We start from the raw sequence: 19,306 nt of genomic DNA on the forward strand, positions 1-19,306 counted from the left end.
CCCCCCCCCCCGCCACGCCAGAGGGTTGCTGTGACCTGGCCTGGGAAAAGGCTGGCTGATCCCACCTTCCACTGGAGGTGAACTTTACATACAGGCTGCCTGATCCGGGTTGAACTGTGTTTGTGTTCTCCCCCCAATTCACATGTCACAGTCCTAACCCCCGGTACCTGAAAATGTGACCTTATTTAGAAACAGGGCGTTTTGCAGATGTAATCAAGTTAAAATGAAGTCGTCAGGGTGGGCCCTAAATCCAGCATGGCTGGTGTCCTTAGAAGGGAGGAAGACGAGACGGGGAGATGATGGCCACACGCAAGCCGCGGCCAGAGGCATGGAACAGACGCTCCTTCACAGCCCCCGGAAGGAGCCAGCCCTGGGGACACCTTGATCTTGGGCCTCTCGCCTCCAGAGCCGGAAGAGAATCACTTTTGTCTGGTGAAGCCGCCTGGTCTGTGGCTCCCGGTTACGGCCACACCCACTACCTGCGTCCGAGTTCCAGCTTCGCTTGGGCATGCCACCTGATAGCCATCAAGCTTGCCCCTCGTGGTCCAAGGTGACCGGCATTGGTCCCGAAGAAGCTGACCATCCTGAAAGCACAGGCTGGCTGGGCTCACCTGACATCGCGTGTCCCAGATTTTCTGAGGCCTTTCCAGTTTCAAATGTTCCTTCACCAGAGACGGTGAATACGGATTTTAGTCCCAGAAAAAGTCATCGCTGTCCCCAGGTTTCCCCGGCCAGAGTGCTGTCTCTGATGTTGGCGACAAGGGATGTCGGTCTCCAGAGACTTAACCACTGTTACAGACACACTTGTATCCGCCCCCCTTCCATATTCCTATGTTGAAGCCCTACCCCTTCAAAGTCATGGCTTTTGGATTGGGGCCCCTGAGAGGTAATTAAAGTTAAACAGGATTGCAGGGGTCATAAGAGGCGGGGCCTGATCTGATAGGATTAGGATCCTTATGATGAAATTTGGAAGTTTTGGGTTTGCGAACAAACGGCTAAGAAAATTCTCGAGACGTTTTTGGTGCAAAAAGGTGATTTTATTGCAGCACCGGGACAGGGCCCGTGGGCACAAAGAGCTGCATTGGGCTTGTGAGGAGAGACTGATGATAGACTTATAAGTTAGTGGGGGGTTAGGGATGGCATAAGTCTCTAAGGAATTTGGAAGCAAGGCTTTCAGGACCTTGAGGGGCTCATTACTGTTAAGCTAAAGTTATTCTTAATCTTTATTTTTCCTAATTTTGTTTAATGTTTATTTATTTTTGAGAAAGAGAGAGAGCGAGCGAGAGAGCACCAGCAGGGGAGAGACAGAGAGAGAGGGAGACAGAGAATCCAAAGCAGGCTCCTCGCTGTCCGTGCAAAGCCCAGCACAGGGCTTGAACCCGCAAACTGTGAGATCGTGACCTGGGCTGAAGTCGGACGCTCAACCGCTCAACTGCTCAACTGACTGAGCGCGCCCCCCCCCCCCCCAGGCGCTCTTGTGTTGAGTCTTGAATAAAACATAAACATAAAGGCTCTAAGGCAGCCATGAGTTGCTTGAGGAAGGTCACACTCTGCGTGTTTCAGGTGTCTATCAGCGGGCTGTGAGCTGTCAGGAGATTTAATTTAAGTGACATTTCTCTTGCTTTGTTTCCCTCATCACAAAGAAGAAGGAACGGCAGAGAGCCGGCTCTCTGTGCCTGAAGCGCGGAGGACGGGAACGAGAGCACGCGCTGAGCCCGGGGGGCTCACATGGGGACCTGCATCAGAGCAAGTCCAAGTGGAATCTTCGACTTTGAGCGTCCAGAACCGTGAGAAAATAAAGGTGGGTGGTTTAAGCCGCCCAGCCTGTGGTGTTTTGTGGCGGCCTGAGCGGGCATCCTCTTTTTTTGCCTTACAAATCATGCATTTCTTCAAGGCCCTGCCGCTATTTTTAGAATACACCGCCTTGAAGACTGTAACTGCGGGCCAGGAAGGCGCACACGAGGTGTGTCTGTCCCAACGCCAGCTTTATTCGGTCATAAAGCGAAGTTAGTCATACTTATAAAGCAGGTTCAGGATTCCAGACTCAGTGATATTTTACCACGTGGTCAGATGTGTCTTCTTACGCGGCAGACAGAGCAGAACCGAGGACAGGCCACACAACACACAAGATAACAGAGCGGTTAGGAAGTTAACGAACGAACTCGAAGTCAGTCTGCGGACCTGGGGTTGAGATAAGGCCTATGTCTGTCGGGTCCGGGTCAGCGCTCGGCACTCGGCAGGCTCACTGCTCAAACAGCAGAGGGTCTCTGTTCCTTTTGGAGATGAACCGTGTGACTCTTGATCTCGGGGTGGTGAGTTCGAGCCCCATGTTGGGTGTAGAGATTACTTGGGAAAAAAAACAAAAAAACAAAAAACAACCAGGCAATAACTGAACCTGAAGCTTGGATTACAGGTTGTTTTTTATTTGAACAGATTATTTTTTTTGCTTCCCTCTGGGGAATAGCCAAGATTTTTTGGAACCTTTTGAGCGCTTTGGCTCAGTGACTCCAGGAGCACTAGAGAATGCCCTGGATTCTTTCCTGACCTGTTCCAGGTGTGGTTTTCTATTTCTTAATCCTCGAACACGCTCATCTGGTTTGAAGCTGACCCTACAGTCTCCAGGTCAATGAGCTGGTCACTATGACAACCTCCGGGCTGGGCTGTCCTTGATCCCCAGTCTCCACCTGAAATAGCTCCACACCATCTGGAGAGTTTTCTCCCGAGAGTTCAGAAGAATGTGTGATAAGTGTCATCTTAAACCCAGGGTGGGGCGATCTCTGCTCAAGGTTCCCACCTGAGAAATAACCTTGAGCCTCATTGTCTCTTCCTGACCAGACTCTATTGGAAATGTTTCTTCTTTCTCCTTAGTTCTCCTTAGTAATACTTTAATTCAGAAAAGACTCAAAATCTGGGCCAACAGCCAGGAAATCAGACCCTCAAGGGGCCTGTTGGGGCAAATTATTCACAGAGAAAGAACAGAGGGAAAGTGAGGGGATTCGCTCTTGTACTGGGAGCTCCATGCCTGGGAGTGGCTGGATTTTCATCCCATCTAATGGGAAGCGATTGGCTGACCTGGATGGCGTGGGGTTCCCTTCACGGCAGCTGCTCTTCCTTACTGTGCCCCACAGAGATTCGCAAACATCCCTCGGGGGCCTCCAGCTGTAAGAGAAGCTCATGTCGCAGAGAACTTGGGGGGATGACGACCATTACAAGGAAGAAAATGAAGCCGCTTGCAGTCCCATGGTCTTGGGGGCGTATGGCTTTCTCGTCTTCTCTCCCGGCACGTCGGTGTGCTTTTACACGAACGTGGCAAGTGCTCATGAATCACAACAATGTTAGGGGCGCCTGGGGGGCTCCGTCGGCTAAGCATCCGACTTCAGCTCAGGTCGTGATCTCACAGTTCGTGAGTTCAAGCCCCGCGTCGGGCTCTGTGCTGACAGCTCGGAGTCTGGACCTGCTTCAGATTCTGTCTCCCTCTCTCTCTGCCCTTCCCCCACCCGTGTTCTGTCTCTGTCTCTCAAAAATGAATAAAAACATTCAAAAAAATTAAGAAACATACCGACATTATGCTCTGTAGACAAAGATTGGGATTGTAGTTGATTATGTATATTCGTATATTTTTCTACTTCCCACACGTCGTCTGACGTTCTCGGTGACCTTTGATGCCTACGTGACTTGCATCGCATGGACTTACAAGAATTTAATGAACCCTCTTATTGAATAGTCAGGTTGGGCCCAGTCTTTCACTGTTGTAGATATTTCACTGGCCTTACTTGTAAGTGAATCTTTGTGTGCATTTCTGATGACTTTCTTAGTATAACTTCCTTGAAGTGGAAAGACAGGTAAAAGAGAAGTTTGCATCTTTTGATTCTTAGTATATAGACGTGTTGTCAAATTACACTTGAGGAATGTGTGTAATGTACATGCCTGTCAGCCCTCAGTGATGATTTCAGCTCAGCTTTGTCAGGATTAGGTATCTGTATTTTTAAAGACTCCTTGAAAATTGGCAAGCCAAAAACACAGGAGGTGTTTTTAGGTACGAGTTTGTACAATTTCTCCCTAGAGTTTTATGGAAGATCAAAAGTGCAAATAAAAGGGGTTAATCTAACTGTGGAAGCTGAATTTTTAACGTTTGTTTTTTAACTTTATTTATTTGTTCTTTGGCAGGGTGGGGGGGGGGGGGGGGTCCCAAGCAGGCTCAGCGCTGTCAGCATAGAGCATGACGTGGGGCTTGATCCCATGAACCGTGAGATCACGACCTGAGCTGAAATCAAGAGTCCATGCCTGAGCCACCCGGGCGCCCCGTGGAAGCTGGAGTTTTAGAGGCAGAGGATCTTCCGTTTGCTTCCGAAACCACACGAAGAAGGCTGACCTGGACCGGGTCGTGCCTCATCAGAAGCCACCAGTGCACACATCTCAGCGCCTGTGGTCCTCACTATGCCCGAGGTCCCCTCCGCTCACCAGCACCTCATCTGGAGAAGAGGAAGGTCAGGTCCTGCACAGTTCTCGTGGAAATCACCCCTGGCCATAAACGTGGGGCATTCGATATATGCTGGGGGTTAATCAAACCCGCTTTCCCACCAGACTGGAACTCCATTAACACGGGGAACAGGGCTGTCCTGTACGCCAACATCTTCACTGTGCTGATTGGTGGCAGTCAAATAAATGGAGAGAGGGAGGAGGGAGGCGGGGGGAGGGTTGGACGGGAGGTTGGGTGCGTGTGTGCGTGTTGAGAACAGTTTCCCAAACACTTAAACGTAGAACTACCATATGATCTGGTAATCCCACTTCTGGAGAGACGCCCAAAAGAATTGAAAGCAAAAGAACTCCCAGATACCATACACCCACGTTTGCAGCAGCACTCGCTCACAGGAGCCAAAGAACCAAGTATCCATCGAGGCAGGAACGCATCAACAAAACGTGGGACGTGCTTGTTGAAAAGAAAACCACAGGTCCGAAATGGCATCACGCAGACTGAGCTCCCAAACCGGGGCTTCGGCTCTAACCTCACCGCAGTTGCAACTTCCCCCAGAAACGTGGTCCATCAATCAGCACCAACGAGCCGACCGCTCGGGCCCTCTCCCTCCTCCGGAGAAAGATGAGGTCAAGTGCATGATAAGACCCCTCGCCTCTCCCCGCACGGGAAACTGGCTTTGCCCAGAAAAATTCTTTCGCGAATAACCTTCTATCCCACCCTCCTTCCGTAAAAACCTTCCGATTCGTACACCTCCTTGGAGCACCCCCTCTACTTGCCAGATGGCTGTGTTGCCCGATCCGTGAATCGGTGAATAATTAGATTTTTAAGTTGATTGGTTGAATGTTTGTTATTTAACAATGCGGTGTCTCCCCGATCGCGTGGGGGTCCCCAAATGTGGCATGATGATCCCTATACTGCCTGGTTTGCCCAGCTGGTGAAAGAAATCACCCGCGGCAGCACAGAGGAGGTAGACGTTTATAGAATGCATGGCCAGGGACTGGGGGGGCAGGGCAGCGGAGGAGGGACTGTCTGCATGGAGGCAGTGGGTGGGGGCTGTCTTTAAAGGGGGAAGGGTAGGGGCATGGGGACAAATGGAATCTTCCCTTTCTTGGTACCTGTGTCTGGATGAAAGTAGCCCATTGGTCAGTTAGGGCCTCTGGGTATTTTGAGGCGGGTCGCCCGATGGGCCTGAAAGGGTTAAGTGGTAGCGTAGGGCTAACCTGTAGCCTTGAGAAATAACAGCTTTGTTCTGACACCATAGGTTAGGAGATAACAGCCTTGTCCTATCCATCAAGGGAACAAAAGTTCAAGGAAAATCAATTGGATTAGCGTTTGACTGGATCGGGGCAAGGGCATGTCTGAACTGTTTCTACCCCCATCTGGGAACTATCTCTTTGTTCTGTTCCCAGGTGATGATAAGACGACGTGGTTTCGGCTATAAAAACTCTGTACCCCGGCTGATCGAGGCTGCACCCTGATCAAGAGTGTCGGTCCCGATCAGTCGGCCTTGCCTCTCATTGCAATAAACTTTGCTGGGACTGTCACCGGTGCCCGTAGCATTCTGTTCAGGAGTCGTGTGGATGCAACAGGCCTGGGTGTCGAGGTGGCCGTGGTCACTGGGGGCCCTTTCGCCTTGCTCTACATGCCATTGTTCAAGCCTGTGGCCTAGAAGCAGCCTCTACGAACAATACGTACAACACGCTATTGTTCGGCCTCAAAAAGTAGGACCATTCTGACACCGGCCGTACCGCGGATGAGCCTTGAGCACACGGTGCTCACGGATACGACCCGGACACAAAAGACGATACTGTGCGAGTCCGCTTACACGAGGAGGCGCGGAGACGGAAGGCAGGACGGTGGGCGCCAGGGCTGGGGGAGGGGCTGGGGGGGGTCTGTGTTTCGTGGAGACAGAGTTCCTGTTCCGGGAGATGGAGCGTCCAGGAGACGGAGGGAGGGGTTGGCTGCACAACCAAGTGAATGGACTCAACGCCACCGGCCTGTCCACGTAAAATGGTCAAGAAGGTAAAAGCACGTTTCGTATGTTTTACCGCAAGCTTGGGGGTAAGATCCAGTGTAATGAAAGCAAGTTCCCTATTCTCCCAGAGCCTCCGTATCAGATTTAGCATAATAAGCCCAAGTGATGGACCAAGGGCTGAAAAACATCCCTTTACGACAAAACACAAAACCGGGGCTGTGGCTGGGCGTTCTGGTTCATTCCGGACGCTGCTGGAGGGCTGTTGCTGGCACAAGCAGAGACTGGGCCTGTGGGCGGCCAGGCTGGGTTGGGGACTGGGGCCGAGAGCCTTCCTGCCAGGGAGGGGCCTGTCCCCGGAGGTCCCCAGGGTGAGGGTGGCCTGATGCTCGGTCTGTGCATAGTAGTATCTGCTCCCCTTGGGCAGACAGTGCCCAGAGGGTCCTTCTCAGCCATGCGTCCCAGCAGGCGAAGTAAGTGGTCCATGTGCCTTCTGTTCCCCTGGGGTGTGGCCACAGGGGTGAGAAGACACAGACCCTGTGGCTGTGCCGTGTCCATCGAGGGCACACAGAGCCTCCTTCCCTCCCTTCTCCCACCCCCCACCCCCACCCCTTTTCCGGCCCTTCACTAGCCTTCTGCTGTCCGACATGGGGCAGGGACAGCAACCCGTGTGGGTGTCCTCCCTGGCAGGCGTGCTCCCGGACGGCAGACGTAACCAGATACAAATGAAAAGCACCGAGAGGTGCACTGGTGGCCAACATATCTGTGACCAGGACTCCCAGGCTTGGCCGGACACTGCCGAGGGTGAGCCAGGAGCTTGGAGACGGAGCCTGGGGGCCCCTTACCTTACCTCTGGACGACGGTCAGGCAGAACAGGCACTCAGCCAAGGAGGACCTGCACTTGAGAGCAGGCTGAACCAGCGAGAGAGATGACTTCTCTGCCCCAAAGAACACCGATACTGGTCACAAAAACATCCCAGAGGGTAGGAGTCCATTTGTGCGAAAGGTCCAGAAAAGGCAGACCCTTGGAGAAAGGAGGTAGGGGAGTGGCTGCAAGGGTGGGGGGTGGGGGTAAAGGGGAAGGAATGGGGAGGGATGGCTGACAAGCATGTGATGGGGGGGGAAGGAAAATGTTCTAGGCTTGGGTTATTGTTAGAGATGTGCAGTTCTGTGAATGGACAGAAAATCACTGAGTCGTACATGTTCCAATGGGTGACCTCTAGGGTGTATCCGATATATTCCGATTAAGCTGTTTTAAAAGTTAAAGAAATAAGGGGCACCCGCGTGGCTCAGTAGGTTAAGCGTCCGACTTTGGCTCAGGTCACGGTCTCTCTGCTTCTCCCCTACTCACACCCCGTTACTCTCTCTCTCCCAAAAATAAACATTAAAAAAATTTTTTTTTTTTAAAAGTTAAAGAAATAAAAAGACATTCAAAGCAAACAAAAGGAAAATAGAAAACAGTTCTTCAAGGTGAAGTTGAGACTTAGGGGCACCTGGGTGGCTCAGTCGGTGAAGCGTCTGACTCTGGATTTCGGCTCAGGTCATGATCTCACAGTTCGTGAGTTCGAGCCCCACACCGGGCTCCGTGCTGACAGCTGACAGCGTGGAGCCTGCTTGGGATTCTGTCTCCTTCTCTCTCTGCCCCTCTCCTGCTTGCTCCCTGTATCTGTCTCAAAAGAAATAAAAATAAGCTTAAAAAAAAAAAAAGTGCAGACTTAGAAAAGACGTGGGCAAAACCGCATTCTCGTTGTTCAGACCCAAGCCAGGTCGGGACCTCCGGCCACCGCGCTGACGTGCGTGGAGCCCGGACTCCATCACTTCCACCCTCGTGGGGAAAATAAGCAGACTGACAGTCTGTAACTTTCCTTAGACCTGTCAGAGCACTGAGGTCCTGAGTAGACCGCCACCCCCAAATCTGGAGGGAAGGAGGGGAACACAGAGTCACAGCTGAGATTGACTCACCCCCGGGGGCGGAAGCTCCCGGAACCAGGAACCATAGGAACGGTTAAACTGTAGTTGACAACCTGGTGGAGGCTGAGTGTGGACCAACTTGAGGGTCCAAACTCTTGTGGGGTGGGGGCCCTTGGTGGGCTCACCTCCAGGAGCCCAGCTGTAAAGACCAGAGAGAGTCCGCCGTGCTTGGCGAAGTAGGAAGGGAGGCAATGGGTTTGAAATGCCCTGAGCGGCCTCGTCGTGGGCCTGGGGCGGGGGATGGGGAGGGGGGGTCACCTACCACAGCCTGTGTGAGTCTGAGCAGGCTCCTCAGCTCCCGTCTCGGGGAGGGGGAACAGGCTAAGGACTGCTTCTGAGTGTCGCTGCCGAGGGACGTCTTTGAACATTTCTCGCAAGGCTGGTCTCCCGGCAGCAAATGCTGTCAGGTCTTGTCAGCGAGAGTCTTTATATCTCCTTCCATTTGCAGGGAAACGTCACGGGAGTGGGATGGGACCCTAGGTGGGGGCTCATGTCTCTCTTCTCCTTCACCTGGTGACCTTCGCTCCTCTCCAGGTAAGGTGGCTTTTCTTTTCCTCTGACCGCTTTCAAGGTCTTCTCTTTGTCTCTGATTTTCTGCAGTTTCAATATAATATGCTTATGAGTAGATTCTTTTTTTTTTTTTTTTGTATTTATTTTTCTCGGTGTTTCCTTAGCTTCCTGGACTTGTGGTTTGGCGTCTGTCATTCACTTTGGAAAGTTATCTGCTATTATGACTTCAAATATTTCTTCCGTCCCCGTCTCTCTCTTCCTTCTCCTCTGGGGATCCCATCGTGTGTGCCACACCTTTGTAATTGTCTTATAGCTCCTGGATCATCTGTTCACTTTTTTTCCCCCATTCTTTTTTCTCTCTGCATTTCAGTAGGGAAGTTTCTTTCTTTCTTTCTTTCTTTCTTTCTTTCTTTCTTTCTTTCTTTCATGTTTTTATTTATTTTTGGAGGAGACAGAGACACAGCATGAGGGTGGGAGGGGCAGAGAGAGAGGGAGACACCGAATCGGAAACAGGCTCCAGGCTCCGAGCTGTCAGCACCGAGACTGACACAGGGTTCGAACCCACGAGACGTGTGATCATGACCTGAGCCAAAAGCAAGAGTTGGGCTTTTAACCCACTAAGCCTCCAGGTGCCCCTGAGCATCTGACTCTTGATTTCGGCTCAGGTCATGATCTCAAGGTTGTGGGATTGGGCCTCACATCGGGCTTTGCTCTGACAGCCCAGAGCCTGCTTGGGATTCTCTCTCTCCTGTCTGTCCTGCCCGTGCTTCTGTCTGTCTCTCTCTCTCTCTCTCTCTCTCTCTCTCTCTCTCTCTCTCAAAATAAATAAATAAACTGAAAAAAAAAAGAAAAAAAAAAGCTCAACATAGTCTTAGCATTCAATCCAGCAATCACACTCCTGGATATTTACCCAGTGAGTTGAAAAACTTATGTCCAGGGGCGCCTGGGAGGCTCAGTTGCTTGAGTGTCCAACTTCAGCTCAGGTCATGATCTCACTGTTTGTGAGTTCGAGCCCCATGGCTGGCTCTGCGTTGAGAGCCTGGAGCCTGCTTGCGATTCTCTCTCTCCCTCTCTCTCTGCCCCTTCCCCACTCACTCTCGCTCTCTCTCAAAAATAAATACACTTTTTTTTTTTTTCCAAAACACAGAGAGACACGGAGGAAACATAACTGCACGTCGCTAGGTGGAAGAAGGCAACGTGAAGGATCCCCCCCGCGTGACCTTCTGGAAAGGGTCACACTACAGACGCAGCCAAAGGAAAACCAGTGGTTGCCACGGGGCGGAGGGGAGGCAGGGAGGGATGAGTAGGGAGAGCACAGAGGGTCTTTAGGGCAGTGAAACTATATGAGGCTGTACGGGGTGGGTGCGTGCCATCACACGTTTGTCCAAACCCACGGAGTCCACACCACCAAGAGGGAGCCTAATATAAACTGTGGGTGTCAGTTGGGAATAATGAAGTAATGCTCATCCATTCATTGGAACAAATGTGCCCCATGCACTGGAGATGCTCAAAGACGGGGAACCGTGTGGGGGGAGGGGTGTAGGAGAATTCTAAGTCCGCACCATCTGCTCAATTGTTCTGTAAACTGAAGACTATCCTGACAAATAAGATCTGGGAATTTATTTATTTATTTATTTTTTAATTTTTTAAATGTTTATTTAGTTTTGAGACAGACAGAGACAGAATGCGCATGGGCTAGGGGCAGGGAGAGGGAGACACAGAATCCGAAGCAGGCTCCAGGCTCCGAGCCGTCAGCACAGAGCCTGATGCGGGGCTTGAACCCACGAACCGTGAGATCATGACCTGAGCCGAAGTCAGAGCTTAACCAACTGAGCTACCCAGGCACCCCTCTTACTTTTTTTTTTAAATGTTTGGTTTTGAGAGAGAGAGAGAGAGAGTGCGGGGAAGGGACAGAGAGAGAGGGGGAGACACAGAATCCAAAGCAGGCTCCAGGCTCCGAGCTGTCAGCACAGAGTCCGATGCAGGGCTCAAACTCATGAACCGCGAGATCACGACCTGAGCCGAAGTCGGATGCTTAACCGACTGAGCCACCCAGGCGCCCCCGGACTTCCCTTATATCTTGAGGTGCCTGTGGTCCTGGACCCCGAGCAGCCCGTGGCCTTTCAGGCCTGTAGTATGGTGCTGGCACTTCCCAGGGACTGCCCCCAGGACAGAGACCCGGGGCTCCTTCAGCGGGTGAGTGTGGCGGTGTGGGGAGCGGGTGGGCTCTCTGTGGTGGGCGGCTCAGGGTGGGGGCTGGGCCCCCTCCCAGCCTCACCAACCCCCCAGCAGGGTCACTACGGAACAGTCTGACCCGGTGTTCTGGCCTGGTTCCGGCAGGCTCTGCGGGCTCAGAAAGCAGATGGACGCCCCGTCACCTTTCTGCATTCATGTTGTTTTCAAATAACACTTTGATTTGGCTTATGTTTCCTTTATAGAAAAGTGATATTTAGTTGGGGCGTTGGTGAAATCGTAACGATAACGTGTATTCGTGGCTTCTGTCCACTGGCCGTGCACTCCCACCACGTGTCTGCTGCCTGACGGGCTAACCCAGGACTTACTGACCTCTTGGGGCCCAGCGACAAAAGTCGGGGACGGTCTGTGTTCGAGGCAGGACCCGGGAGATGGCACCTGTCGGCCCTGGCTGTGGGCCCACGGGGCCTGACTCAGCAGGCTGCCCGTGCTGGGCCCTGCCGTACCACCCCGGCACTCACGGACACTCCAGTCCACCCGGGGGCCGCAGGGCCAAGGTCGGACACACTCCTCAAAAGATGCACTCTCACGAGAAAAATTAGGGGAGATGTTCCAGAATGAGAGAGACTAAGGCACGGTAAGCAAATGGGAGTGGCCGACCACCTCCTGGTTAGAAAAAAACGTGTCGGCAAGAACTCGGGGACATTTGGGCAGGACCTCGTGGGAGGTGTGGCTGCGGTGACCAGGTTCCAGGGGAAGAACGTCACTCTTTGGCAAAGCAGGCTGGAGCGTTTGGGGATAAAACGTCACGTTGCCCATATTTTACTTGGAGCGGCTTCAAACAGAAAACATGAACAAAACACAGCAAATGTTCACACGGTCCAGCCCAGATGGCGGCTCTCCGAAGGCTGAAAGGAAGCCGGGGCCGCGGGTCTGGGGCGAAGCTTCTCGGGCTTGACCTTGTGGAGGCAGGGCAAAGGAAGAGCCCCTGGATGTTGTGGTTTTCCAGCTGGATTCGGTTCGGTCCGGCTGGTGTTTGCTGAGCTCCGGTCTGCACCAAGGGCCCCGGCTAAGGGCTGCGGGGCTTTGGACCTGGGTGTTCTGCCACGTGTTCGGGAACAAATCCCCCAGCCCAGGCGAGACGCGGCTGGTTCAGCGGGTCCGGGTGGGACCTGAGATCGTGTGTTCCTGACCAGTGGGTGTGGAGCCCTGTCGCTGGCCGGCGTCCGGGCCGCGAGGGGGCAAACCCACAGCCCCGGGGAGCCCGCGCCTGCGTAGGGCCTGATGCCTCCATGGCTCCCGAAAGCCCGTGAGCAGGGACCCACAGGAAGACTTACCTTCTGGAAGCTGTCAGGCGTGGATGCAGCTACATGTGAAGCACAGAGCCTGGCAGGAGAGAAGGTGCCTGGGGTGGGGGTGGGAGGAGCTCCCACACCCCAGGGCTGGAAACGGGACTTTGCTCCGCGTCAGAGTCCTGCCGCGTGTGAGCCCTGGGAGCGTCCCCGCGGCACCACGCCGGCCCTCCTCCAGCCTCTGGCTCCTCCGCGGGCCCCTCCGCTGCCCTGCTCTTGGAGTCGCGCTTCCTCCCTGGGAGAGGTCAGCCCACCCACCGAGGGCTTTACCACGCTGCCGCCTCCAGCCGTCACAGCCTCCCTCCCGCTGTCCTTACCCAGCCGCTGTGGACTTTATCGAATACACGCTTCTCAACTTGTTGTAAGCCCTTTGATCAATCTCCGGAGACCTTGAATGGTTGTTGTTGCTAATTCCGACCAGTTATCCCATGTCTTTCCTGGGGAGAGGCGTCTCTGGGCAATTCACACTACCATTTTGGAAGTCCTGCCTCCTTACCATTCTTACACTGCCCTGAACCAGGCACCTGCCTCAGGGCCTTGGTATGTGCCACTCCTTCTGCCTCAGGGCCTTGGTATGTGCCGCCCCTTCTGCTCACAGTGCCTTCTCCAGGTACCTAACACATGGCTCGCTTTTCGCGCTCTTCCAGCCTCTGTTCAAATGCCACCTTCTTGTAAACAGTCCTCGCCAGCAGTCAGTTAAATTAAGGAAAAAACACCACATACAAACGAAAATGCTGATTCAATTTCAAGTTCTTTCCAACACTCAATACAAGAAGCACTCCTTCTAGACTGTCTACACTTCTTTGCTGAGTTCGGTAGACACTTAAAAAGGCTCACACGGTGTAAAGCCTGACACTGATCTGTCCGAAACCGGCCAGATGTGCGGGGTGGGGGATTTTCGCTCACAGGACAGCACCAGACCCTGACGTGTTCCCTGCTCTCCTCCTCCCCAGACAGATCTGATGCCCAGCTGAGCCGTCACACGTGTCCCCGGTGCATCGTCCCCACTGGTCAGCGCCACCAGGGCACGGATCCCGCGGGCTGTAGCCCCTGCAGCATAAACAGAGCAGGCACAGCTGAGCGGAGGAATGGCCAAGAACGAATGGGGTTTGTATACGGGGCGAGAATAGTGGTTTGGGAACCTGCCTCCTAAGGACGGTGGCTCCTGGCGTGGCATCGGCTTTCTGCTGCACCCCATGTGAGCTCAGGAAAAGCAGGGACCGCACAGAGCCTGTCATGGCAGCATGGGACACCCACAGGGAGCTCGGAGCCTGGGCGCGGAAACCGTGAGGAAGCCCGTGACAGGCCACTCTGAAAAGCGATGGTTTAAGCACGACTTTGGGTCTGTGGTGGATGAGTGGTGGGAACCGGTTCGCTCCCTGATGCCGGCAGCATCTTAGGACAGGGAGGGCGGGGCGAGGCCCCGGGTGCAGGGAGAACTGGGCAGTCAGTCAGGCCTGGGTGTCCTTAGAGCTCCTCTGGGAGTTTGCATTCGGAACAGGGACTGCTCAAACTTCCACAAGGTATCGAATGGAAGCCCCAGTTGATACTCGAGCTACATTTCAGGCCGACAAGAGCCTGAAACCTGACCACCCACTATCAGAGAAGTGGACGAAGGGACGCGGGTGTGGTGGTGAGACCTGGGGTGAGGTCAGGACTGTGGATGGCAGGGAGAGGCTTTCCTGGTATTCTGGTCGTTTTCTGGTTTGAGTGACCCTCTGTGGACTTGTTGGGGCTCAGGCCACATGCAGCTGGGAAATCTGCTCGGGAACAGGTGCAGATGAGAGCGAGCGCAGTGTGGAACAGAGGCGTCAGGCCTAGCAGTGGGGTCTCTGCTTCAATCATCCAGGAGACCCCAGAGCAACCGCTCGCTGGTTCCGGGCGGTGGACGCGCGGAGAGACAGGTGCCTGGAGAGGCTTGTTGTCGGGCGCCCAGGGCTGATGTCAGCATCCCGCAACCCCCATTACACTTGTTCCCCGAGACGTGTGTTTTCACGCACACGGACAGCCCATGTCAAGTACAGACCCGAGTGCAAAGACAGGTTGTGTTTATTGGCCTTGGCTTTGACGTGACAGACACACTCTGCAGACGTGAGTACAAACGGACTGTAAACAGACGGATCGTGCCAGCAGAGTCAGGTAAATGCAGAGAAGACACACAGATCAAAAGGCAGGTTCTACTTCAAGTTCTTTCCAACACTAACAACCGCTCCCAGGTGTCCTTGACCCTTCTTTGTGCTTTCGGGTAAACAGGAGTTGGAAAGGACGATACGTTTATAAAGTGTAAAACCAGACCGTACAAACCCGACCAGACGAACGGGGGAAGAGGGAAGATAAGATGCTCGTTTTACAAAATACCGTAAGACCACCAGCATTAATGTAAATCGTTCCCATTTTTGGACTTCCAAGCCCCCTTAGCAATTTTCCTAGGAAAATAACATGCATCAAATAGAAAATTGGTATGCTAAATACATTTTCTTCGTGTGACACATTCTTGTTGTGGGTATAGGTAATGAGAATGAAAAACTTTTTCTTCTTCCTTCCTTTCTTGCCAAAATGTAGGCATTAAAAGTAAACCACAGCAAACCTACTGAACTCACCCACAGAATGGAGTCAGGACAGATGGAGACAAGGGTGGATGCAGTCCAGGGCACCCGGGTCCAGAAGCATCGCGGGACCGGCAGGCGCATCTCTAGGACGCTCTGCGGGGGCCTCTGAGCAGACGGGCGCGCGCGTGCCACGAAGGGCAGGCCCGCGCTCGGCCGCAGAGCTGGCGCGCAGTCTTGCTAAGACACCTTCACGCTGCTGGATTATACGGCCCGTCTTTAAAGCTAAAGCGAAAACTGTTAGAAAAATAATCTGGCCAAGGATAACAAAACGGTTTTTTTTTAAACAAAATCTTAAAAACATTTGGATATTCAAATCTAACCTTTTCACACGATCCGATTTGGTTTTGAAGGTGATTTTAAGTATTTTACCAAATGCAGCACATAACCCCATGCAAGCACCACCACAAAGTCACCTCGTACGTTAAGACTTCTGGTCACAATGACTACTTGACAGCTCAGTGTTCGTTATTTCCCTCGTGGCCTAATTGTGACAACTTTAACACAGAGCAGGCAACTTCCTTCCCTGGGCGTCACCTGACCCTGCAGAAGCAGTATTGAAGACGAAGCCCTGCTACGATTACGTGATTAAGAAACCAAAATCAAATCAACACAGTCCCACAATCCCGGCGGGCGCCCCTTGTCACCCGAAGTGGTGGCTGGTCCCACCGAGGCAATGCTGGGGTCCCCTCTGGGGGAGGAGCGATAGGGGTGGCAGCTGTCACTCCTGGGAGGTCCCCTGGGCAGAGAGCGGGCCAGGGAAACACTGGGCACCCGCGGGCCAGGCCTACAGACCCCCAAATCTCCTATCTCTTCCTCAAGTGTGCGATTTGTTATTTCGTTAACTCAAAAAGGAGCTGGGGGGCCCTGGTGACTTTCCTTGGGCAAAGACCTGATGTCTGAATCTGCGCCCCGTCCATCACGCGGGCTCAAGGGACAGACGTAGCTTCCCTATGCTCTGTTCCTGTTTTTCCAACTGAAGTCTGAGGGCCTCCCACTGATGTGTGTAATTAACTAAAATCAGAACTCTATGAAAATCTCGAGTGCAAGCTTCAGTATTTCAGATTAAAGGTAGCTACGAGCAAATAAATATGCACAAGGAACCCTCAGCGGCTGCTTATTTCTGCCTTCTGGCAGGAACTCGGGTTTTCAGACACTGTTGCCACATCTCTGAAGAAATGAATTTTAATCTGAGTTGGGAAAGCTGCTTTTGGGGACACCAGTCACTTTGGGTGCTGGCGCAAAGGCTCGCGTGTAAAGAGGAAGGGAACCAGAGCACGAGACCGGGAGGAAGGCGCGTGCTCACGGTCCCAGGTGAGAGCCGAGGAGGGGCACTCACCGGTGAAGACACTTCGGGCTGGCCTGAGAGGTAGGAACACAGGGAAGGAGACGGGCCCAAGGGCCGGAAAGACGCGCCCCGAGGACAGAGGCTCTTCTCTCCCCGCCCCCACTGCAGGGTCACTCCCCCACCCCCACCCCCCCCCTGCGCTGGGCACGCAGAGAAACTACCACCGAGTTGCTGACTGGGGTTCGAGCCCAACACAAACTGCCAAATGCCCACAAGGCCAGGGGAAAGGTGGAAAGCCACTGGAAACCAGCCCAGCACGGTAGACGCAGCGCTGAGCACCCAAGCTCCAAACAGTCGGCTGGCCAGGACGTCCCCTCCAGGCTCCCCCGGGGCCTGCAGCAGGGGGAGTGACGGTCACACCGCTCAGCTCCCACACCGGTGGGGGTCAGAGAAGTCACCCGCGAACGTGAGACCCCAGAGGGCTCACTCACCAACAGCGTTTGTGGCAAAACCACCACCAAGATGCTCGCAGCGGGATGGAGGGCTAGCGGCTCTGCTCAGACCTCGTTTGTACGATTTACGGTGATTTATAAAACAATAAAAACCGCCCACCTTTTCAAAGTTATAATTTATAGAATATCTGTACAAAAACAGTCTCTAAAAGGACTCTGCTGCTGCCCTAGAAAAAGTCCATAGCCGTGGGCCTTCTCTTTGGCGTGGCGCTCAGTGGCTTCTTGGTCCCCAGGGGGGTGCCGGTGGGTGAGCCGGTGGCGGTCTTCAGCACGCCGTGGAGGGGCCTCTGCTCAGGGTTGAAGGCCACTCGGGAGGGGCCCGTGGGGCTGACCAGGATACTCTTGTCTGTCTTCTTGAATTCTGTGGCGGGTGAAAGCAAGGCCACGCGTCACCAGGACCCGCACCTCTCCGTCCCTCCCGCCCGCCCGAGCAGCGTCCCCCGTCGTCGGTGCTCTCGCCGCTTCACACCGCCGGTGGCCCCACGCAGGCTGGGCCGCTCGCTCCGTCACGAGGCCCTGCAGACTGCGGGCCGGGAGGTTTTCGAGGGAACGGGAGTCCCTATCGAGGATGCTTCACGGGAGCGCGTGAACAAGTGCCCGAGGACAGCGCGGGGGGGTCAGGTTCTGACAGGGACTCTGGGGGCCGGGTGGCGGCGGAAGGCGGACGGACCCGAGGCTCCAGCGGATGCAGGAGGAGCCTTTCTCTGCAGGTGACCTGCCACTCCGGCCGTCTCCAGCTCCCGGGACAAGGCCTCCCTGACGCTCCCTCCCCACCCTGCGCGCGCACACACAACTACTTGTGGTCCCTATGAAGAGTCAGGTCTTAAACTCATCGTGTACTTTCAGAACGTGTGGTTTCTGTTGAACTGAACCAAAGCAGTGAGCGGCACCAACGCCAAAAGCAATGAGACGAGACTGTCTCTCTTTTCCTGTCTCCTCGTGGGCAGGTGACTCCACGTGTCAGCAGAGGCAGCTATGGCTGGGGGGCCGTCAGATGCCCCCCAGGCTCTGAAGCGTCTGGGTGGGCAGGTCCGGGGACACAGCCTCCTTCCAGAGGCCCCGAGTCCCCACGACCCTTGCAATTCTGGACAGCAGGACCTGCAGGTGCCCCGTGGGAGACGCGCCCCACACTCACCCGCAGTCATGTTTCTGTTCAGCCCGAAGGTGACCTTCTTGGAGCTTGAGGGCGTCTTGTCTCGCTGCAAAGGGAGAACAAAGGGGAGTAAGTCGGTGGCGGTGGAGGCCCCGGACCTGGCATCTCTGGCCACATGGCGGCCTCGTGCTGCGTCCTTGGGGAGGGAAGCCGAGCACGGTGGTGTCTAACAGCTTCTAAGTGACGGCAAGCAGCTCGCACTTCAAGGCCGTGAGGACCCCACCCACTGAGTTTTAGTTTTAGCGCGTAAGTGGGACGGGACCACGCACCGGACGGGCTCTTGCTCAGGGGGCAGGACGCGCCTCCCAGAGCCTCCCAGACTCATCTCGGTGTCCCAGCAATTCATCAGTTAACTAAGTCATTTCTCATTTGGGAAATTCCTGGATGCGGACCACTCTGCGTGATGAAGCACCCGCCTTTGCTGCGTGGATCCCACGATTCCACTCCGCACCGTAAACGCTTTACCGGAGGAACTAGTCCTCTGTGCGCCAAGTCTCAGAACCTCAGGCGAGTGTCCCTAGGACGCCCTACCTGGGACTAGTTAACATGGCAGTCACGGGTCCAAGGCTATTTACACAGCAGCTACTCCCCGGCGAGCCTCTGCCCCGGCCTGTCCCTTGATCCGCAGCACCCAGGGGCAGCTGGCAGAGCTGACCCTGTGCTCCACGACAGCCGCTGCCCTCTCCCGCCACTGTGACGGGGACAGTGCCTGCTCCTCCCCCACCCTGACCAGCCCCGAGTCCTGGGCGGGGGCCCTTGTCCTGGTCCTCCCCCTGTCCTCTAGGCCCGTTTCGTGAATTCTAAGGTGAGGCACCACCCACCGCACCTGCAGGTGCCCCGACCAATCCCTCAGTCCCTCCCAGGTCACCAGGAGACAAGCCCCAGGACTGCTCGGGCCCTCTGCCCAGCAGACCCAGGCTCCCTGAACAGGCCCCCACGTGCCATGCCATGGGCAGAAGCAGAGTCCCGGCGCACAGAGCCCCAGGCGTGGCCTTTAGGCAGGAAGGGGCTGTGGGCGGTGGGGAGGGCGGAGGCGGGGGCAGGGGGGCCCGGGGCGCCGGGCAGAGCTCACGGACCTGCCCGGCAGGGCGCACAGAGACGGCAGAGGCACCGCTGCTCTTGGCTTTTCTGAAGAACAGGGGCTTCGGTAAGAAGGGGGTGTCGAACCTCACGAAGTCATTCTCCGTCCTCAGCTGCTGCTTCTTCGAGGGGCTGAGAGCCCCCCCACCGCCCTACGTGAGGGAGGGGCGAGAGGAGAGGGGAGGGGAGGGG

At 54.6% G+C, this 19,306-nt stretch overlaps 1 protein-coding gene and 1 long non-coding RNA gene across 4 annotated transcripts in view; both read right to left on the bottom strand.

Moving 5' to 3' along the window:
* Positions 1–4,212: 4,212 nt before the first annotated feature.
* Positions 4,213–12,559, bottom strand: LOC121035885 (uncharacterized). Its single transcript, XR_005793124.1, has 3 exons — positions 12,461–12,559; positions 7,300–7,473; positions 4,213–4,472 (listed from the first exon to the last, which is right to left on the bottom strand). It is a non-coding gene; the product is annotated as an uncharacterized LOC121035885 (long non-coding RNA).
* Positions 12,560–14,506: 1,947 nt separating this feature from the next.
* RRP1B (ribosomal RNA processing 1B) overlaps positions 14,507–19,306 on the bottom strand; it is a 30,018-nt gene continuing 25,218 nt past the window's right edge. For all 3 annotated transcript variants that reach the window (XM_040483799.1, XM_040483800.1, XM_040483801.1), the window contains 3 exons: positions 19,111–19,266; positions 18,017–18,080; positions 14,507–17,242 (listed from right to left, as the gene is read on the bottom strand). In XM_040483799.1, coding sequence (XP_040339733.1) covers positions 17,049–17,242; positions 18,017–18,080; positions 19,111–19,266 — 414 coding nt within the window. In that variant the 3' untranslated portion in view covers positions 14,507–17,048. The remainder of the gene's footprint in view (positions 17,243–18,016; positions 18,081–19,110; positions 19,267–19,306) is intronic.

The sequence above is a fragment of the Herpailurus yagouaroundi genome, unplaced genomic scaffold (genome assembly GCF_014898765.1).
Source record: "Herpailurus yagouaroundi ecotype Mexico unplaced genomic scaffold, PumYag 162, whole genome shotgun sequence".
Taxonomy (NCBI): domain Eukaryota; kingdom Metazoa; phylum Chordata; class Mammalia; order Carnivora; family Felidae; genus Herpailurus; species Herpailurus yagouaroundi.